The sequence below is a fragment of the Vicia villosa genome, linkage group LG7 (genome assembly GCF_029867415.1).
Source record: "Vicia villosa cultivar HV-30 ecotype Madison, WI linkage group LG7, Vvil1.0, whole genome shotgun sequence".
NCBI lineage: Eukaryota > Viridiplantae > Streptophyta > Magnoliopsida > Fabales > Fabaceae > Vicia > Vicia villosa.
The window spans coordinates 88,614,532-88,636,621 of record NC_081186.1 but is presented as its reverse complement, the minus strand read 5'-3'; the positions used below and the strand labels follow the sequence as shown (position 1 = coordinate 88,636,621).

The 22,090-nt window shown below is 32.9% G+C and overlaps 2 protein-coding genes across 2 annotated transcripts; both read right to left on the bottom strand.

Moving 5' to 3' along the window:
- Positions 1-6,427: 6,427 nt before the first annotated feature.
- On the bottom strand, positions 6,428-7,555 carry LOC131619619 (F-box only protein 8-like). The gene has a single exon (XM_058890698.1). It carries the CDS (start codon positions 7,553-7,555, stop codon positions 6,428-6,430), a length of 1,128 nt encoding a protein of 375 aa, XP_058746681.1.
- Positions 7,556-20,393: 12,838 nt separating this feature from the next.
- Positions 20,394-21,521, bottom strand: LOC131619618 (F-box only protein 8-like). The gene has a single exon (XM_058890697.1). It carries the CDS (start codon positions 21,519-21,521, stop codon positions 20,394-20,396), a length of 1,128 nt encoding a protein of 375 aa, XP_058746680.1.
- Between the last annotated feature and the right edge of the window lie 569 nt (positions 21,522-22,090).

The window sequence follows — 22,090 nt, the reverse complement described above, 5'->3', positions numbered from 1 at the left end:
CTGAATTGAAGGAGAATATTCTTATGAAGAAGCCCAAGATTAATTGGCTCAAGCTGGTAGATGGGAACACTGGTTACTTCCATGCCATAGCCAGAGAAAAGAATAAGAAAATTAGTATATAATTCACAGAGGTGTCATAATAGAGTACAAAATATTACTTTTAATTTGTTTTCTCTCACTAAAAACTTTCATCGCCCAAATACATAGACAACTCTGAAACGAAATAGAAACATAGCGTGTTTCTCTCTAACTTCTCCTGTTCTACTATCGTGGCCTTCGTACAAGACAACCACATTGTGTTGCCAATAATGTGCTCCTCTGTTCATGTAGCCGCCAAATGAGATAGCTAACAACAACGCTATCATTTGAAAATGCTATCATATTGTAGGTATGATAATCATGTTTTTTTAATGTTTGCCAATTTATCTATGCTTAATCCTGATAATTTATTTACGATTATAGCTTTTAATGAAGAGAGTTATCTATAGTAATGACATGATTGTAATGGCCTTTGAGTGGATCAACACAAGCTTTATTGTCGAGAGCAGTACAAATATTTCACATCCCTTAAATACGGTATACCAAATAAATATATGTAGTTTTCATAAATATAAAAATTATTGAAGGATTGATTCTTTCATTTCTTGAAGACATTCATATATAATAGATTTGTGAAAACATATGCTCGTGCAGTGCTTTCACTTTTACATATACTATGAAGATCTCTATGTTCTCAAGGGTTCCTAGTCAATAGATGGATAATTATCCTATTAACTTAAATGTTGGAAGGTTAAATTATCTTAAAGGTGAAATAATTCGGGAATATTTTGTTGCTGAAGTTGTTATTGAAGTTATGTTTTTCTATTGGTTTTTACTCACTGCTTCTTTGCAACATTATTGAACTCTCTTTGTTGATTTCCTTGATTTGTTTTCTCTTTTGGACTGATTTTGTTTAGTTGTTTGTTTGATGAATTTGTTATGATGGCTAGACTCATAACATGGTGTCGGGCTTCCTAACTTTTCCACCAACTACGTATCCTAACGCATACAATAAAATCCATTTCACACAACAACTAAGTTACTGATTTTAAGTTGAAGAGATAATGCACTTAACTTTTTAGTTGTTACCATGTTCCACAAATTGAAGGTTCTGGAAGCAACTAAGTTACAGATTTTTCTTAAACATGAGTGTCAATTTTACAACTTTTACGGTTGAGACAGGTTTTTATATTTTATATGTGTGGTGTTGACTGAGACAGGTTTTAATATCGGTGTTGGAATGAAGTAGTAGCTTTGATATTCTTACATATGTTATAATCTTATTTCGTGCTTACAAAAAAAACTTATTTTGTACATATGTTTTATTGATAGTTTATATCTTTATCTTACATATTTTGTAATGAGTGGAATTGATCTAATAATTGAGAATTATAGAATCTCTTGAGTATTTGTTACATATCTTATTCACTTTCTAACAAGAAACATTCAGCCACGCAATTGGAACAATTAAAACTTCCAAGAATAGAGATTTCATTGGTACTACGAAGTCTTCCAAAAGTGTAACAAGTCTGGCCCAGAGTTTTCCATTATTAAAACATGATTTACACTCTATTTCAAATGAGGTGTCACAAAAAAATGTGTGATTGCTTCTAAAAGAAATTTAGTATTTTTTTAATAGACAATGATACTATCAAAGGGAGTATAAGAGATAATTCATCCAAATCCAACGCAGAAAACTCCTACTACTCAAAACAAATGAGCGATAGGAAATTCCAAATATGAAAAGTCCAATTGTCTACAAGTTTGTAATAAGTTTATAACCACTTTCAAGAATTAAGAACAATCTTTGTCATACACTCGTTAAAGCCAAACTCCTCACTATTGAAAATGACCGTATTACGCTTTAACCAAATGCTCCAAGCTGAAGGTAACCAAATGACCGCTACAATAGACCTCTTTGCTAAACTCTTCACCTTATCGCAATGAGCGAAATACCCCTCAAACTTCTCCAAAGAAAGCTCCTCAATGGATCCAATCTACTCCTAAACTTTCCTCCAAATTCTCGCCACAATCACACAACTTCCTAAAGTACGCGGTAAGGATTCTCCCTCCAACGAACACAACACGCAAGATAAATCTCTATTAACCACAAAAATTCCCCTTTTATGCGGTTCGTGCTTGGTTGCAATTCTATTTTGAATAACTTTTCAACCGAAAAAAAGAGTTTTTGACAGAGCTTTTACCTTCCAAAGATGATTGATTGTCTTAACAATATCAGAATTGAGAGAGGGGCGAGAAAAGTTTCCCTTAAACCTGTCATAACATGATTTAACAGAGAAGATTCCATCTATATTATGAATCCACTCGAAGCTATCCATTTAATCCGCCCTTGGAACCACCGGCTGAAAGACATCTAGCAACTGCTGCCACAAAAAATTTGAAACGCTTCTACTTTCCCAAAACAGAACCTAGATGTTCCAGGGCCAGCCAATAGTAGTGAGCAGTTCCACGACTGCAACAAACAGCATATGATCATCATCAAACGCAAATAATTTAGGGAAAGCTTCCATCAATGATTGTTCTCCTGTCCAACAAGAATTCCAAAAAGGAATATCCTAAATGATTCTCCGACAGATTAACATAATTATATGATAACAAAAGTTCCTTCCACCAAATAGAATATCTATTATTCAAAATGTTTTTGTCACTAATGAGAACTTTTAGCTCTGAATTTATGTATCTATGAGTGAGAATACTACGCCAAACCGCTTCCTTTTCCATCAAAATCCTCCATTTCCATTTACTTAAAAAAGCTGCATTCAAATTCTCCATATTTGTTACTCCGAGGCCGCCTTCCTCGCGAGGTTTGCATCAACTACGTATCCTAACACATACAATAAAATACATTTCATACAACAACTAAGTTACTGATTTTAAGTTACAAAGATAATGCATTGAACCTTTTAGTTGTTACCATGTTCCACAAACTGAAGGTTATGGCAAGAACTAAAATATTGATTTTTCCTAAACATCAGTGTCAGTTTTACAACTTTTACAGATGGGACGAGTTTTTATATCTTGTATGTGTTGTTAACCGAGACATGTTTTACTATCGGTAACTGGAACAAAATTGTAGCTTTTGATATTATTACATATGTTTATAATCTTATTTGTACATATGTTTTATTGATAGCTTTTATCTTTATCTTACATATTTTGTAATGATTAATGGAATTGGTATAATAATTAAGGAATATAGAATCTCTTAAATATCTGCTACATACCTTAGTAACTTTTTAAAAGGAAACATTCTGTATCTTTTTGTAGGTATTCTTGCGTATTTGGAGCATGATCAATTAAGTGTCGAAAACACGACTTCAAACGCGTAATTTTGAGCAACAAAACCAACTCATCAACGAATAAGGCTCAAAATAAAAGAATAAAAAATTATCAATCTGGTTGATATTTTTTCATTGTTTGATAGGAAATTGAATAAGCTTTCCAACGCTCCGAACCGGGCGCAAATCAGAGTTACGGTTCTAAAGTTATGACATTTTAACTAAAACTATTTTTTCATGACAGCACAGTCGGCGCGGAGCGCCCTCCTGCGCGCGATGCGCGCACTGTGATTTTCATAATTTTTAAATAGGGGGTAAAAACACATTTTTTAGGTTATGGTTTGGGGTATTTGTTCCCAATCCATTAAACCTTCATTTTTTGGTCTAGATAGCTTAGAAAACACCATTGGAGCTTGCTTTGTGATGATCGGAGGTGGAATGCTCATCAATCGGAACTGATAACCCGTGAAATGTTTCGTTTATCTTCTTCTCTTCTCTTTGTATTTCTCTTTTGTTGAGTTTGAATGTAAATTACTCTAAACCCATGGATGTGTGTTTTTCTTTCTACTAGTTGTATAAAGTTTGCTTTACAAATCTTAATCGGTGTTTTCTTGATCTTTTTGCTTAAATGTTTTGGATTTGTGTTGTTGTAGAAATAGACATCATAAATCTTGATTAGGGGGATATATTTTAGTTTAGATTCTAGAGATAGGATTGGGGTTAACATCCACATAATATCTAAGTTTCATCTCTCTGTGTTGTTCGATCGGTTGAGACATCGTCGAAAGAGCAATATAGTTGAACTCTCGTTGGTGCTGCCGAAATGGACATTGATGTTAGGAATATGTGGTGATTCTGATGAGTATTGTAGATTGAGTGCAACAGAGTGATAAATTTAAGTTTGTGAGGAGTAGTTTAGATTCGAACCAGATAAGTTATTCTCTATCAAGAATGAATTCTTTTTTATGTTCATATGTTATATTTTCCTTGTTTACTTAAAACCCATTTACCCCAACCTCAAGAACAAAGAATCTTTCGAACGGAATTCAGTAGCACTAATCTCTGTGGACACGATAAATTCTCGGATAAATATTTTCAAAACTTTTGTTGCTTGCCGCTTTACCGCTTCAACTGAGCCTAATCAAAATCAACCTCCAACCAAAAATTAACACGTTACGTGGGACTTTGGTCTTCCAAAAGCTATTCAACACTTTATAGCGATGATCATCCACCACCCAATTACGGTTATCGGTTTCCATGATCCTCTCATAACTCACTTTGACAGAGAAACCATTGGAAATTTTCAACAAAAAAAAAGTCCAACTCATTTACGATAAGCTGGATAGGCTGTAAAATCATCGGTAACTTTGACAGCATCACAACAGTTGCTGTCGGGAGATTGTTGTCCTGATAAACCAAATGCCACATCCACTAGTCAGTAACCCAAAAACCAAAATCTCAAATTTTTCGATATATGTGTCGCTGAAAACTGAAACAAGGAAGAGAACAGTTTGCACAACGTTAGAACACCCAGCCAAAAGTCAATACACATACCATTTCCATGCTTACACGCAATTGAAGAGAAAAACCAATTTTCTTGATTTTTCGTAATCGCTGAACCAACTGTACGAATGTCTTTCTGCCAAAGAGTCATTTTATTTCGGGCATGAACCACTAAATCATTTAGCATCACACACACACACACACACACACACACACACACACAAGATAAAGCATGATAATTTCCTTAATGATTGTTTTGGGAGGAGAAAAAATAAATCAGACTACTAGACAAAATCGAATTAAAAAGAACCACTCTCCCTTATATGGACAAATGCTTGTTTTGCAAAGTAAAAAAGAAATGTTTCCTATTTTTGAAACAATTTCCATAAAATATACACTTTAAATTATCTAAAGGAAAATACAACTTTTAAAGCTCCTTTACTTTTCCTATTTATATAATTTTATTTGCAAATAGAAAAACTATAAATTTTAGGTTGCCATTACATTTTTTAAAATGCAAGACATAACGGTGAAAGCGAAGTTATCCGGACCATCTCTTAATCCAATTATTGTCAAAGCTTCTAAACATCTTGGGATGGTAAAAACTCCGTCTATATCTCTATTTTTTTGGTTGGAATATTATTCCCAATATATTAGCTACTAAGGACCAATTACTTAGGAGGGACATTTTGTTGGATAGTAGTGCTTCGGTTTGTGTTTTTTGTTCTACGGAGGAGGAATGCCTTTCTCATCTGATAGGGGGCTGTTTTGTCGGGGTGGGTATTTGGAGGAAGATTTTTGAATGGATTGGTCTCGTTGATGGTTTATTTTTGGAGGAGTTTGAGGGGTTTCTTTTTGTTGTTGAGACGGTGAAGAATTTAGCCAAAATGTCAATAATTGCGGTGATTTGGTTAGTAACGGTTTGATGTATTTGGAATAGACGTAACGCTATCATTTTTAAAAATGACTCGTTTAACATTACCAAATATATGTCGGAGGTAATTTTTAATTCTTAGAATAATATATAATTTTTTCTCTAATTTACCAAAAACTATTTAAAGAAATACTTTTTTCCCTGATTCCTTTACTTTTATCGAAGAGTTAGAAAATATAATATCGTTTTAGATTTTCAAATAGTGTAAGTCACAAAATTTTAATTATGACACTTGGTCTTGGAGTATTTGTTTCACATCTGAGTATTTATTTATTTTTTTTGCGATTAAAGAGAGCCAAAGTCTAAAAAAAATAAAAATAGAACTACCGAGCAACAATTTTCGAAGATGATTTATCAATCCTATCCGCCACTTAATTATCGGAGTCTCCTTGAAACCACAATTTCCAATTTCAAATTAGTATATGTTTAGTTTTTCAGTGGCTTTGCTGAAACCACAATTACTCACCTTAATTTATCAAAAGTTAAACTGTAATACTGTAAATAAAACGGGTACACACTTGTAAAAATAAAACACAATTCGTTGTTTTATTCCTTGACATTAATTTAAGGGAAAGATAATAGATAATCAGATGAAATTAATAATAGATAACAATCATAATCAACAATCTTGGATGTCATACTAAAGAAAAAATTAGTTACCTTTCACAAGACTTTTCTTATGATTGATAACCTTACAATTAAAAGCTCCATTAAGACCCAGGTTTTCAATCTTTTCTGTACTTAAATTAATCCAAGCTAGCTCTCCATCCTCTTTTATAAAGAATATATCACAATTTTTGCTCACTCCAATAGGACGACCAATACAAGATAATGACTTCAAAATGAAGAGCTTAGTCCATGACTCATTTCTTCCAACCTCACTTAAAATTGAAATATGAAAACTAGTAGTCTCTGCATAAACTGAAATCAATACTATTGATTCACTTAACATCGCTAAGTATCTATAATCAACATCATCCTCCACGTCTGAAGGTATGGTTGTTGTAACAAACATCTCATCGCTCATGTTAAATGATAGCAAATAAACCTTATTATGTGTCTCACTATCACATCCATATGTTTTACATTTGGCCAACCAATGACACATTCCATCGTTGTACAAATGAACCTCCGCATAATCTTGATAATATGTCGGCATATCTATATCAAGTGTTTTCCAAGTGTTGGTTTTTAGACAATATATCTCCCAGAAGGAGCTTCCATCTTCATTGTCGTTAAAAAATACTACTTGTCGAATCACCTTATAATTATTTTTTACTGAGTCATATCCAAACCCATAAATCCCATGATATACCGTAGTAAATTTAATAGAAAAAGGACTTGGAGGAATGACTTTGTATTCATTTGTATTTGGATTCCATAATACAACTTTTCCTGATTGTTTACAATCAATAAACAGAAAGCCATTGATACTAGTTGAACCCAAAATTTTGAATGACCATTCTCCGCGGAGTAAATTTGGCAAATCTAATTGTATGATATTCTCAAATCTTTCACCGGATAGAGAATACATTCCAGATTTACATGGATTATCAGCAATCCACGATTCATCAAAACGTAAAAGGAGAGATGTATCATTATAATGTAAGTGATTCTTCAATAAAAAGTTCTTTCGAAACATGTTCATAAAATAAGTATTATCAAACAAGTCAGACCATGACTTACGTACGCAACAAAGTCTAGTCAAAGATTTGAGAGGCAACTTTGACAGAACAACAAATGCAAAATCATCATGTATATGGTTGATGGTCGCACCCATAGTTGTTCTCTTCATATATGACTCCTATAACTATAATTGATAATGACCCTTTATAAAACCAATCTTTCTCGAGCTGAAAAAAATATATATATAAATGTGTGTCAGGTGAATTATCTTTCCAACAAAATATATTTTCTAGAAATATTTATAAAAGAATAGTAGTTAATGTTTATAAAAATATAAAATATAAGAATGAAGAACTATCTTTTTAAATCAGCATAGTTAACTCCAAATTAACTTATGTTTCTTCTACAAAGAAATATACTGATAAAATGTTTTAAAATATAACAAATATGATGTTTTGAAATTTAATTTTAGTACAAGACATGATATCTTTCTCTACCATTATACTTAAAAATATTTAAAAAAAAAATTGCATCAAACTCCTCTCCGGTAATGAAATGCAAACAAAAAAACTTTATAAAAATTTAAGTATCTAGTATTAGTTTTTAACATAATACATCAACTTTTAAAATAAATATACTCATGAAAGAAACTCTGATTTACATATGGTTTGATAAATATATTGTATTATAGCTAACCATTTTTTTATTTAGACCACAACTTCGATGAGAAAGCGAATATTAGGTTTAACATAATACATCAGAAACACATTAATGGAGATTATGTTTGAAAGAAACTCTATGATATTTACCTACGCTTTGATAAAAATAATCAAGAAAACATCATTGTGTATATGTAATACCTTTTTTTCAGTGAGGACACAACTTTGATGAGAAAGCGAATGAGATGAGAGAAGCTGAAGAAATTCTATGTGAAAATAAAACTTATTTCAATGACAGTTAGGTTATATGAAATGAATATCATCAAAATTTTGAGTGAATTTATAAACATCTCATATAGGATTCCCTTCTAGAATGTGCTGACATATAGTATGTAATTTGAAGAAAATAACAGATTTTCATAAAAAGGTAAGATTTTTTGGTAAAGATCTGAAAATATATAATTTTCTTTTTTCCGTAATTTATTAATTGAGATACTAGTTTTAGTTCCTACATCTATGGAAAAAAATATTTTTGAATGTATATATATCATATAAAATTTCCACAGAATCTTGAAACGATTATAATATCTATTTAAAGGAATGAAATCGTATTTATAATGTATAATTTTATTTGGTTCCTTTTGGATTTCTTTTAACCATATTTGAAATTCAAATATATAAATTATCCAACTATGTAAAAATTCTATTATTATTCATTCAACCGAACCAAACCAAACCGTACAACTTTTTTTTTATGGTTCAGATGATTTTTTACGTCAAAACCGTCAAAACCGCATCGCGAACACCCAAATACAACATTGGTATTTAATTTTGATTTTACAACAAATTTAATCAGTTTTAGTTATTTATTATTATTTAAAATATTAATTAATCTTTTTTTAAATTTTAATAAAATTAATAATTTATTTTATAGAATTGGATAATACACAATAGTCATATACCTATTTTATTTTAAATAAATTTTTATTATTTAAGATACAAAATTCTTATTTTCAAATGTTAAAATATCTCATTGTGGATGATATGATTGAGGGTAATCTAGTGCTACATGAAGAATTTGTAGATCTTGAGGATATGATGCATGAAGTAGGATTGTTGAACCCAGTACTACAGGAAGTCACTATACCTTGCCGAACAAACAGAAAAATAACATTATCTACTCAAGAATAGATAGGGCAATTTGCAATGAAGAATGGTACACTACTTACCCTAACAGTGAAGCTGCAATCCTACCTTCCTCAATCTCAGATCATGCACCTTTGAGGATGAGCATTTCACATACCAGGCACAACTGGTAGTTCAAACAACCAAGGTATAAATTCCTGAACACTATTGTTGAGAATGTTGATTTCGTGGATAAAGTCAAAGATAGTTGGAAGGGGATTGTGACAGGAAGACCTATGTGCATTCTGTGGAAAAATTTAGAAAGACTATAACCTATCATGCATGGCTTTAATAGGAACAGCAGTAATGAAGTAAAGAAGATTAAGGAATATATAGAGAAACTTATCCAGGCCCAACTGAATCTATCTAATGATCATATGAATCAGAACCTTATTATGGAAGTTGATATTTTACAAAAGGAACTGCTACATGCTACTGAATTGAAGGAGAATATTCTTATGAAGAAGCCCAAGATTAATTGGCTCAAGCTGGTAGATGGGAACACTGGTTACTTCCATGCCATAGCCAGAGAAAAGAATAAGAAAATTAGTATATAATTCACAGAGGTGTCATAATAGAGTACAAAATATTACTTTTAATTTGTTTTCTCTCACTAAAAACTTTCATCGCCCAAATACATAGACAACTCTGAAACGAAATAGAAACATAGCGTGTTTCTCTCTAACTTCTCCTGTTCTACTATCGTGGCCTTCGTACAAGACAACCACATTGTGTTGCCAATAATGTGCTCCTCTGTTCATGTAGCCGCCAAATGAGATAGCTAACAACAACGCTATCATTTGAAAATGCTATCATATTGTAGGTATGATAATCATGTTTTTTTAATGTTTGCCAATTTATCTATGCTTAATCCTGATAATTTATTTACGATTATAGCTTTTAATGAAGAGAGTTATCTATAGTAATGACATGATTGTAATGGCCTTTGAGTGGATCAACACAAGCTTTATTGTCGGGAGCAGTACAAATATTTCACATCCCTTAAATACGGTATACCAAATAAATATATGTAGTTTTCATAAATATAAAAATTATTGAAGGATTGATTCTTTCATTTCTTGAAGACATTCATATATAATAGATTTGTGAAAACATATGCTCGTGCAGTGCTTTCACTTTTACATATACTATGAAGATCTCTATGTTCTCAAGGGTTCCTAGTCAATAGATGGATAATTATCCTATTAACTTAAATGTTGGAAGGTTAAATTATCTTAAAGGTGAAATAATTCGGGAATATTTTGTTGCTGAAGTTGTTATTGAAGTTATGTTTTTCTATTGGTTTTTACTCACTGCTTCTTTGCAACATTATTGAACTCTCTTTGTTGATTTCCTTGATTTGTTTTCTCTTTTGGACTGATTTTGTTTAGTTGTTTGTTTGATGAATTTGTTATGATGGCTAGACTCATAACATGGTGTCGGGCTTCCTAACTTTTCCACCAACTACGTATCCTAACGCATACAATAAAATCCATTTCACACAACAACTAAGTTACTGATTTTAAGTTGAAGAGATAATGCACTTAACTTTTTAGTTGTTACCATGTTCCACAAATTGAAGGTTCTGGAAGCAACTAAGTTACAGATTTTTCTTAAACATGAGTGTCAATTTTACAACTTTTACGGTTGAGACAGGTTTTTATATTTTATATGTGTGGTGTTGACTGAGACAGGTTTTAATATCGGTGTTGGAATGAAGTAGTAGCTTTGATATTCTTACATATGTTATAATCTTATTTCGTGCTTACAAAAAAAACTTATTTTGTACATATGTTTTATTGATAGTTTATATCTTTATCTTACATATTTTGTAATGAGTGGAATTGATCTAATAATTGAGAATTATAGAATCTCTTGAGTATTTGTTACATATCTTATTCACTTTCTAACAAGAAACATTCAGCCACGCAATTGGAACAATTAAAACTTCCAAGAATAGAGATTTCATTGGTACTACGAAGTCTTCCAAAAGTGTAACAAGTCTGGCCCAGAGTTTTCCATTATTAAAACATGATTTACACTCTATTTCAAATGAGGTGTCACAAAAAAATGTGTGATTGCTTCTAAAAGAAATTTAGTATTTTTTTAATAGACAATGATACTATCAAAGGGAGTATAAGAGATAATTCATCCAAATCCAACGCAGAAAACTCCTACTACTCAAAACAAATGAGCGATAGGAAATTCCAAATATGAAAAGTCCAATTGTCTACAAGTTTGTAATAAGTTTATAACCACTTTCAAGAATTAAGAACAATCTTTGTCATACACTCGTTAAAGCCAAACTCCTCACTATTGAAAATGACCGTATTACGCTTTAACCAAATGCTCCAAGCTGAAGGTAACCAAATGACCGCTACAATAGACCTCTTTGCTAAACTCTTCACCTTATCGCAATGAGCGAAATACCCCTCAAACTTCTCCAAAGAAAGCTCCTCAATGGATCCAATCTACTCCTAAACTTTCCTCCAAATTCTCGCCACAATCACACAACTTCCTAAAGTACGCGGTAAGGATTCTCCCTCCAACGAACACAACACGCAAGATAAATCTCTATTAACCACAAAAATTCCCCTTTTATGCGGTTCGTGCTTGGTTGCAATTCTATTTTGAATAACTTTTCAACCGAAAAAAAGAGTTTTTGACAGAGCTTTTACCTTCCAAAGATGATTGATTGTCTTAACAATATCAGAATTGAGAGAGGGGCGAGAAAAGTTTCCCTTAAACCTGTCATAACATGATTTAACAGAGAAGATTCCATCTATATTATGAATCCACTCGAAGCTATCCATTTAATCCGCCCTTGGAACCACCGGCTGAAAGACATCTAGCAACTGCTGCCACAAAAAATTTGAAACGCTTCTACTTTCCCAAAACAGAACCTAGATGTTCCAGGGCCAGCCAATAGTAGTGAGCAGTTCCACGACTGCAACAAACAGCATATGATCATCATCAAACGCAAATAATTTAGGGAAAGCTTCCATCAATGATTGTTCTCCTGTCCAACAAGAATTCCAAAAAGGAATATCCTAAATGATTCTCCGACAGATTAACATAATTATATGATAACAAAAGTTCCTTCCACCAAATAGAATATCTATTATTCAAAATGTTTTTGTCACTAATGAGAACTTTTAGCTCTGAATTTATGTATCTATGAGTGAGAATATGTTGAAGCGGTAAAGCGGCAAGCAAAAAGTAATAGGTATTATTTATTACCGGGTGATATAGGTTATATCGTATCGTAGTCCACAGAGATTGGTGCTACTGAACTGCCGTTCGACGGTTTCTTAGCTATGAGTTTGGGTTAAAATGGGTTGAAAGTAAACAAGGAAAATATAATATATGAACATAAAAAGAATTCATTCTTGATAGAGAATAGGTTATCTGGTTTGAATCTAAACTACTCCTCACAAACTTAGATTTATCACTCCGCCGTACTCAATCTACAATACTCGTCAGAATCACCACATATCCCTCACATCAATGTCCATGTCTGCAACACCGACGGAAATTCACTATATTGCTCTTTCGACGATGTCTCCACCGATCGAACAACACAGAGACATTAAACTCAGATATTATGTGGATGTTAACCCTACTCCTATGTCTAGAATCAAAAACTAACAGATATCCCCCTAATCAAGATCTATGGTGTCCATGTCTGCAACAACACAAATCCAGAGCATTTAAGCAAAAAGATCAAGGAAACACCGATTAAGATTTGTAAAGCAAATATATTATACAACTAGTACAAAGAGTAACAAACATCCATGTGTTTAGAGTAAACTTACAAACAAACCCAACAAAAGTGGTTACAAAGAGAAGAGGAGGAGGAGAAAACCAAATCTTTCGCGGTGTCAATCACGATCAATCGAGCTCCTGACCAAGAATCTTCCGATTACAAGCCACAAATGTTGTTTTCTAAGCTCAATCTACCAAAAATGACCTAGGATGAGTTGGGGTTCAAAAATACCCAAAACATACCTAAAAAATATGATTTTAAAACATATATGCAAAACTGAAAATCGCAGACCGCGCTAAGCGCGCCTACCGCGCTAAGCGGGCTGCCCTTTATTTTTCTCAAACCGCCAGAGCGCGCTTAGCGCCACATACCCGCGCTAAGCGGGCAACTCTCTGCCAGACTTGGTCTTCAAAATTCCAGACCGCGCTTAGCGCCAAGAAGCGCGCTAAGCGGGCTCAACAGAACAACAGAATTTATTCCTTCAAAAACGCATTCGCCGCCGTGTCTTCGACACTTTATTCCTCAAAGCTTCGAACACGCCTAAATACCTACAAAAAGACAACAAAACCATCAAACAGTATATATTTACACGAAAACGAATCAAAACACAAACGATACAAATATACACAAAAACGGGGAATTATTCAAACGGTATTAACAAAAAGCGTCGTTAAGTGTCACTATTTACATACACAAAATAACACAATTTGACACTTAACAACTCTCCCCAACTTGAACTTGTTTGTCCCTAAACAAGAATCAACTAACTCAAGGAAACAAGCGAAATTCAAGCAATTATGCAACAACAAGTTTTGAAAAACGGACAAGTGTATGACTCAAATGCAAAACGGTACACACAAAGTAAATACTTACCACTAAACTAGGACGATTACATAAACACGAAACAAACATAAAGTACAAATAATATACCAAACATTCTAAAACAATACAAGTTCACAAATGAATCACACCTAGCAAAACGGAATCATCGGTAGATGACAAACACACAAAATGAGTTAATTTCACTCACCTACAATCTTGCAAACAATAGACAAAATTATGCATTCATCTCAAAAAATTCACATCGACACATGAAAACATAAATCACAAGGGCTTTTCAAGGTTGTAATGTGGTCGGGAAAACAAAAAGGGATGATTCCTAAAGCTAATTGAAACAAAAACTTGCCTAATTCTAAGGGAGATATAACTTCCACAAAGTTTCAAACAATACAATTTCAATCCACTTCTTCCTTCACACCAAGTGTTACACCAAACACACCACTTATTAACACAATTTATTCCAGACTCTTTTTGTCTTACTATTTTTCAAAGCTTTTCCTCTTTTTTCTTTCTTTTTCTTTTTCTTTTTTTTTTTCTCAACACATACTCAACGAACCAAACAAGCACATAATCAATGCTCTCCGCAACTTGAATTCAACCAACGTTATACAATGAATACTCCCAACTTTCTAAGGCAAGGTAAAAACTCATACAACAACAAGAGGTTGAGGGTTCAAGAAAAAAAACAACAATCAAAATCCACCAAAAAGCGAACTAATTCTCAAGTTCAAAAAGAGAAATGGATAATGACAAAAAGCTCAAAGGTGTTAACAAAAGATCACACACTCACATGGTGAAATGAATATATGGCTAAGGTAGTTGTGCTCAAAATCAAACAAAATGCCTTGATCATTTTCATGCTTTCACAAAGTCAATACAAACAAAAGATTTAACATAATAAAATCCAGTTAAAACAAGAGTTGTGGTCTCCAGCATATGTAAATAATGGAAAGCTACCTCACAAAAAAGGCGGGAACTAAAGTGATTTACAAATGAACATGTATACAAAAGAATGAATGGCATAACAGTTGTAAAAAGCCTAAGTATCATGAATATGCTAAAGTCTAGAAAGCGATAAACACATACCTTGAACGTGTACAAAACTTTAACAAAATCATTACCATACACTCGCAAGTCGAAACGATCAAACTTGGAAAGTCACCTCAAATTCCTCAAGCTACTCAAAACAAGCTCAAAGACAAACACACAACTATTAATATACACAAACTAAAAAGAATAAACATGCTTGTTTTACGTCGTAAGCTCGACGCCTGTTATTTAAGAACGTTCCTCCAAGTCACTTCCACCCGGTTATTCCTAACCACACACAAGCAAACGTGAAAGGAACCAAACAATGATATAACAAATTGACAAATATAGAAAACGTGTGCAAGTATAGTAAACATATACAAGTATCAATATAAGAAAATATATAAGTATGAGAATATGCACAAAATATACGATATTCACAAAACTCAAAAACAAAGAAACTATCGCAATGCGAATTCAATAAAAACACCAATCCCCGGCAACGGCGCCATTTTGTTGAAGCGGTAAAGCGGCAAGCAAAAAGTAATAGGTATTATTTATTACCGGGCGATATAGGTTATATCGTATCGTAGTCCACAGAGATTGGTGCTACTGAACTGCCGTTCGACGGTTTCTTAGCTATGAGTTTGGGTTAAAATGGGTTGAAAGTAAACAAGGAAAATATAATATATGAACATAAAAAGAATTCATTCTTGATAGAGAATAGGTTATCTGGTTTGAATCTAAACTACTCCTCACAAACTTAGATTTATCACTCCGCCGTACTCAATCTACAATACTCGTCAGAATCACCACATATCCCTCACAACAATGTCCATGTCTGCAACACCGACGGAAATTCACTATATTGCTCTTTCGACGATGTCTCCACCGATCGAACAACACAGAGACATTAAACTCAGATATTATGTGGATGTTAACCCTACTCCTATGTCTAGAATCAAAAGCTAACAGATATCCCCCTAATCAAGATCTATGGTGTCCATGTCTGCAACAACACAAATCCAGAGCATTTAAGCAAAAAGATCAAGGAAACACCGATTAAGATTTGTAAAGCAAATATATTATACAACTAGTACAAAGAGTAACAAACATCCATGTGTTTAGAGTAAACTTACAAACAAACCCAACAAAAATGGTTACAAAGAGAAGAGGAGGAGGAGAAAACCAAATCTTTCGCGGTGTCAGTCACGATCAATCGAGCTCCCGACCAAGAATCTTCCGATTACAAGCCACAAATGTTGTTTTCTAAGCTCAATCTACCAAAAATGACCTAGGATGAGTTGGGGTTCAAAAATACCCAAAACATACCTAAAAAATATGATTTTACAACATATATGCAAAACTGAAAATCGCAGACCGCGCTAAGCGCGCCTACCGCGCTAAGCGGGCTGCCCTTTATTTTTCTCAAATCGCCAGAGCGCGCTTAGCGCCACATACCCGCGCTAAGCGGGCAACTCTCTGCCAGACTTGGTCTTCAAAATTCCAGACCGCGCTTAGCGCCAATAAGCGCACTAAGCGGGCTCAACAGAACAACATAATTTATTCCTTCAAAAACGCATTCGCCGCCGTGTCTTCGACACTTTATTCCTCAAAGCTTCGAACACGCCTAAATACCTACAAAAAGACAACAAAACTGTCAAACGGTATATATTTACACGAAAACGAATCAAAACACAAACGATACAAATATACACAAAAACGGGGAATTATTCAAACGGTATTAACAAAAAGCGTCGTTAAGTGTCACTATTTACATACACAAAATAACACAATTTGGCACTTAACAGAATACTACGCCAAACCGCTTCCTTTTCCATCAAAATCCTCCATTTCCATTTACTTAAAAAAGCCGCATTCAAATTCTCCATATTTGTTACTCCGAGGCCGCCTTCCTCGCGAGGTTTGCATCAACTACGTATCCTAACACATACAATAAAATACATTTCATACAACAACTAAGTTACTGATTTTAAGTTACAAAGATAATGCATTGAACCTTTTAGTTGTTACCATGTTCCACAAACTGAAGGTTATGGCAAGAACTAAAATATTGATTTTTCCTAAACATCAGTGTCAGTTTTACAACTTTAACAGATGGGACGAGTTTTTATATCTTGTATGTGTTGTTAACCGAGACATGTTTTACTATCGGTAACTGGAACAAAATTGTAGCTTTGATATTATTACATATGTTTATAATCTTATTTGTACATATGTTTTATTGATAGTTTTTATCTTTATCTTACATATTTTGTAATGATTAATGGAATTGGTATAATAATTAAGGAATATAGAATCTCTTAAATATCTGCTACATACCTTATTAACTTTTTAAAAGGAAACATTCTGTGTCTTTTTGTAGGTATTCTTGCGTATTTGGAGCATGATCAATTAAGTGTCGAAAACACGACTTCAAACGCGTAATTTTGAGCAACAAAACCAACTCATCAACGAATAAGGCTCAAAATAAAAGAATAAAAAATTATCAATCTGGTTGATATTTTTTCATTGTTTGATAGGAAATTGAATAAGCTTTCCAACGCTCCGAACCGGGCGCAAATCAGAGTTACGGTTCTAAAGTTATGACATTTTAACTAAAACTATTTTTTCATGACAGCACAGTCGGCGCGGAGCGCCCTCCTGCGCGCGATGCGCGCACTGTGATTTTCATAATTTTTAAATAGGGGGTAAAAACACATTTTTTAGGTTATGGTTTTGGGTATTTGTTCCCAATCCATTAAACCTTCATTTTTTGGTCTAGATAGCTTAGAAAACACCATTGGAGCTTGCTTTGTGATGATCGGAGGTGGAATGCTCATCAATCGGAACTGATAACCCGTGAAATGTTTCGTTTATCTTCTTCTCTTCTCTTTGTATTTCTCTTTTGTTGAGTTTGAATGTAAATTACTCTAAACCCATGGATGTGTGTTTTTCTTTCTACTAGTTGTATAAAGTTTGCTTTACAAATCTTAATCGGTGTTTTCTTGATCTTTTTGCTTAAATGTTTTGGATTTGTGTTGTTGTAGAAATAGACATCATAAATCTTGATTAGGGGGATATATTTTAGTTTAGATTCTAGAGATAGGATTGAGGTTAACATCCACATAATATCTAAGTTTCATCTCTCTGTGTTGTTTGATCGGTTGAGACATCGTCGAAAGAGCAATATAGTTGAACTCTCGTTGGTGCTGCCGAAATGGACATTGATGTTAGGAATATGTGGTGATTCTGATGAGTATTGTAGATTGAGTGCAACAGAGTGATAAATTTAAGTTTGTGAGGAGTAGTTTAGATTCGAACCAGATAAGTTATTCTCTATCAAGAATGAATTCTTTTTTATGTTCATATGTTATATTTTCCTTGTTTACTTAAAACCCATTTACCCCAACCTCAAGAACTAAGAATCTTTCGAACGGAATTCAGTAGCACTAATCTCTGTGGATACGATAAATTCTCGGATAAATATTTTCAAAACTTTTGTTGCTTGCCGCTTTACTGCTTCAACTGAGCCTAATCAAAATCAACCTCCAACCAAAAATTAACACGTTACGTGGGACTTTGGTCTTCCAAAAGCTATTCAACACTTTATAGCGATGATCGTCCACCACCCAATTACGGTTATCTGTTTCCATGATCCTCTCATAACTCACTTTGACAGAGAAACCATTGGAAATTTTCAACAACAAAAAAAGTCCAACTCATTTACGATAAGCTGGATAGGCTGTAAAATCATCGGTAACTTTGACAGCATCACAACAGTTGCTGTCGGGAGATTGTTGTCCTGATAAACCAAATACCACATCCACTAGTCAGTAACCCAAAAACCAAAATCTCAAATTTTTCGATATATGTGTCGCTGAAAACTGAAACAAGGAAGAGAACAGTTTGCACAACGTTAGAACACCCAGCCAAAAGTCAATACACATACCATTTCCATGCTTACACGCAATTGAAGAGAAAAACCAATTTTCTTGATTTTTCGTAATCGCTGAACCAACTGTACGAATGTCTTTCTGCCAAAGAGTCATTTTATTTCGGGCATGAACCACTAAATCATTTAGCATTACACACACACACACACACACACAAAAGACCCTTTAAAGCATGATAATTTCCTTAATGATTGTTTTGGGAGGAGAAAAAATAAATCAGACTACTAGACAAAATCGAATTAAAAAGAACCACTCTCCCTTATATGGACAAATGCTTGTTTTGCAAAGTAAAAAAGAAATGTTTCCTATTTTTGAAACAATTTCCATAAAATATACACTTTAAATTATCTAAAGGAAAATAAATATATCGAATCACCAAAAATACCTCAATTCAACTTTTAAAGCTCCTTTACTTTTCCTATTTATATAATTTTATTTGCAAATAGAAAAACTATAAATTTTAGGTTGCCATTACATTTTTTAAAATGCAAGACATAACGGTGAAAGCGAAGTTATCCGGACCATCTCTTAATCCAATTATTGTCAAAGCTTCTAAACATCTTGGGATGGTAAAAACTCCGTCTATATCTCTATTTTTTTGGTTGGAAGATTATTCCCAATATATTAGCTACTAAGGACCAATTACTTAGGAGGGACATTTTGTTGGATAGTAGTGCTTCGGTTTGTGTTTTTTGTTCTACGGAGGAGGAATGCCTTTCTCATCTGATAGGGGGCTGTTTTGTCGGGGTGGGTATTTGGAGGAAGATTTTTGAATGGATTGGTCTCGTTGATGGTTTATTTTTGGAGGAGTTTGAGGGGTTTCTTTTTGTTGTTGAGACGGTGAAGAATTTAGCCAAAATGTCAATAATTGCGGTGATTTGGTTAGTAACGGTTTGATGTATTTGGAATAGACGTAACGCTATCATTTTTAAAAATGACTCGTTTAACATTACCAAATATATGTCGGAGGTAATTTTTAATTCTTAGAATAATATATAATTTTTTCTCTAATTTACCAAAAACTATTTAAAGAAATACTTTTTTCCCTGATTCCTTTACTTTTATCGAAGAGTTAGAAAATATAATATCGTTTTAGATTTTCAAATAGTGTAAGTCACAAAATTTTAATTATGACACTTGGTCTTGGAGTATTTGTTTCACATCTGAGTATTTATTTATTTTTTTTGCGATTAAAGAGAGCCAAAGTCTAAAAAAAATAAAAATAGAACTACCGAGCAACAATTTTCGAAGATGATTTATCAATCCTATCCGCCACTTAATTATCGGAGTCTCCTTGAAACCACAATTTCCAATTTCAAATTAGTATATGTTTAGTTTTTCAGTGGCTTTGCTGAAACCACAATTACTCACCTTAATTTATCAAAAGTTAAACTGTAATACTGTAAATAAAACGGGTACACACTTGTAAAAATAAAACACAATTCGTTGTTTTATTCCTTGACATTAATTTAAGGGAAAGATAATAGATAATCAGATGAAATTAATAATAGATAACAATCATAATCAACAATCTTGGATGTCATACTAAAGAAAAAATTAGTTACCTTTCACAAGACTTTTCTTATGATTGATAACCTTACAATTAAAAGCTCCATTAAGACCCAGGTTTTCAATCTTTTCTGTACTTAAATTAATCCAAGCTAGCTCTCCATCCTCTTTTATAAAGAATATATCACAATTTTTGCTCACTCCAATAGGACGACCAATACAAGATAATGACTTCAAAATGAAGAGCTTAGTCCATGACTCATTTCTTCCAACCTCACTTAAAATTGAAATATGAAAACTAGTAGTCTCTGCATAAACTGAAATCAATACTATTGATTCACTTAACATCGCTAAGTATCTATAATCAACATCATCCTCCACGTCTGAAGGTATGGTTGTTGTAACAAACATCTCATCGCTCATGTTAAATGATAGCAAATAAACCTTATTATGTGTCTCACTATCACATCCATATGTTTTACATTTGGCCAACCAATGACACATTCCATCGTTGTACAAATGAACCTCCGCATAATCTTGATAATATGTCGGCATATCTATATCAAGTGTTTTCCAAGTGTTGGTTTTTAGACAATATATCTCCCAGAAGGAGCTTCCATCTTCATTGTCGTTAAAAAATACTACTTGTCGAATCACCTTATAATTATTTTTTACTGAGTCATATCCAAACCCATAAATCCCATGATATACCGTAGTAAATTTAATAGAAAAAGGACTTGGAGGAATGACTTTGTATTCATTTGTATTTGGATTCCATAATACAACTTTTCCTGATTGTTTACAATCAATAAACAGAAAGCCATTGATACTAGTTGAACCCAAAATTTTGAATGACCATTCTCCGCGGAGTAAATTTGGCAAATCTAATTGTATGATATTCTCAAATCTTTCACCGGATAGAGAATACATTCCAGATTTACATGGATTATCAGCAATCCACGATTCATCAAAACGTAAAAGGAGAGATGTATCATTATAATGTAAGTGATTCTTCAATAAAAAGTTCTTTCGAAACATGTTCATAAAATAAGTATTATCAAACAAGTCAGACCATGACTTACGTACGCAACAAAGTCTAGTCAAAGATTTGAGAGGCAACTTTGACAGAACAACAAATGCAAAATCATCATGTATATGGTTGATGGTCGCACCCATAGTTGTTCTCTTCATATATGACTCCTATAACTATAATTGATAATGACCCTTTATAAAACCAATCTTTCTCGAGCTGAAAAAAATATATATATAAATGTGTGTCAGGTGAATTATCTTTCCAACAAAATATATTTTCTAGAAATATTTATAAAAGAATAGTAGTTAATGTTTATAAAAATATAAAATATAAGAATGAAGAACTATCTTTTTAAATCAGCATAGTTAACTCCAAATTAACTTATGTTTCTTCTACAAAGAAATATACTGATAAAATGTTTTAAAATATAACAAATATGATGTTTTGAAATTTAATTTTAGTACAAGACATGATATCTTTCTCTACCATTATACTTAAAAATATTTAAAAAAAAAATTGCATCAAACTCCTCTCCGGTAATGAAATGCAAACAAAAAAACTTTATAAAAATTTAAGTATCTAGTATTAGTTTTTAACATAATACATCAACTTTTAAAATAAATATACTCATGAAAGAAACTCTGATTTACATATGGTTTGATAAATATATTGTATTATAGCTAACCATTTTTTTATTTAGACCACAACTTCG

Bases quoted from the DNA above. Each gene is read 5' to 3' on its own strand.
- LOC131619619 (XM_058890698.1), bottom strand. From the start codon at position 7,555: ATGGGTGCGACCATCAACCATATACATGATGATTTTGCATTTGTTGTT.
- LOC131619618 (XM_058890697.1), bottom strand. From the start codon at position 21,521: ATGGGTGCGACCATCAACCATATACATGATGATTTTGCATTTGTTGTT.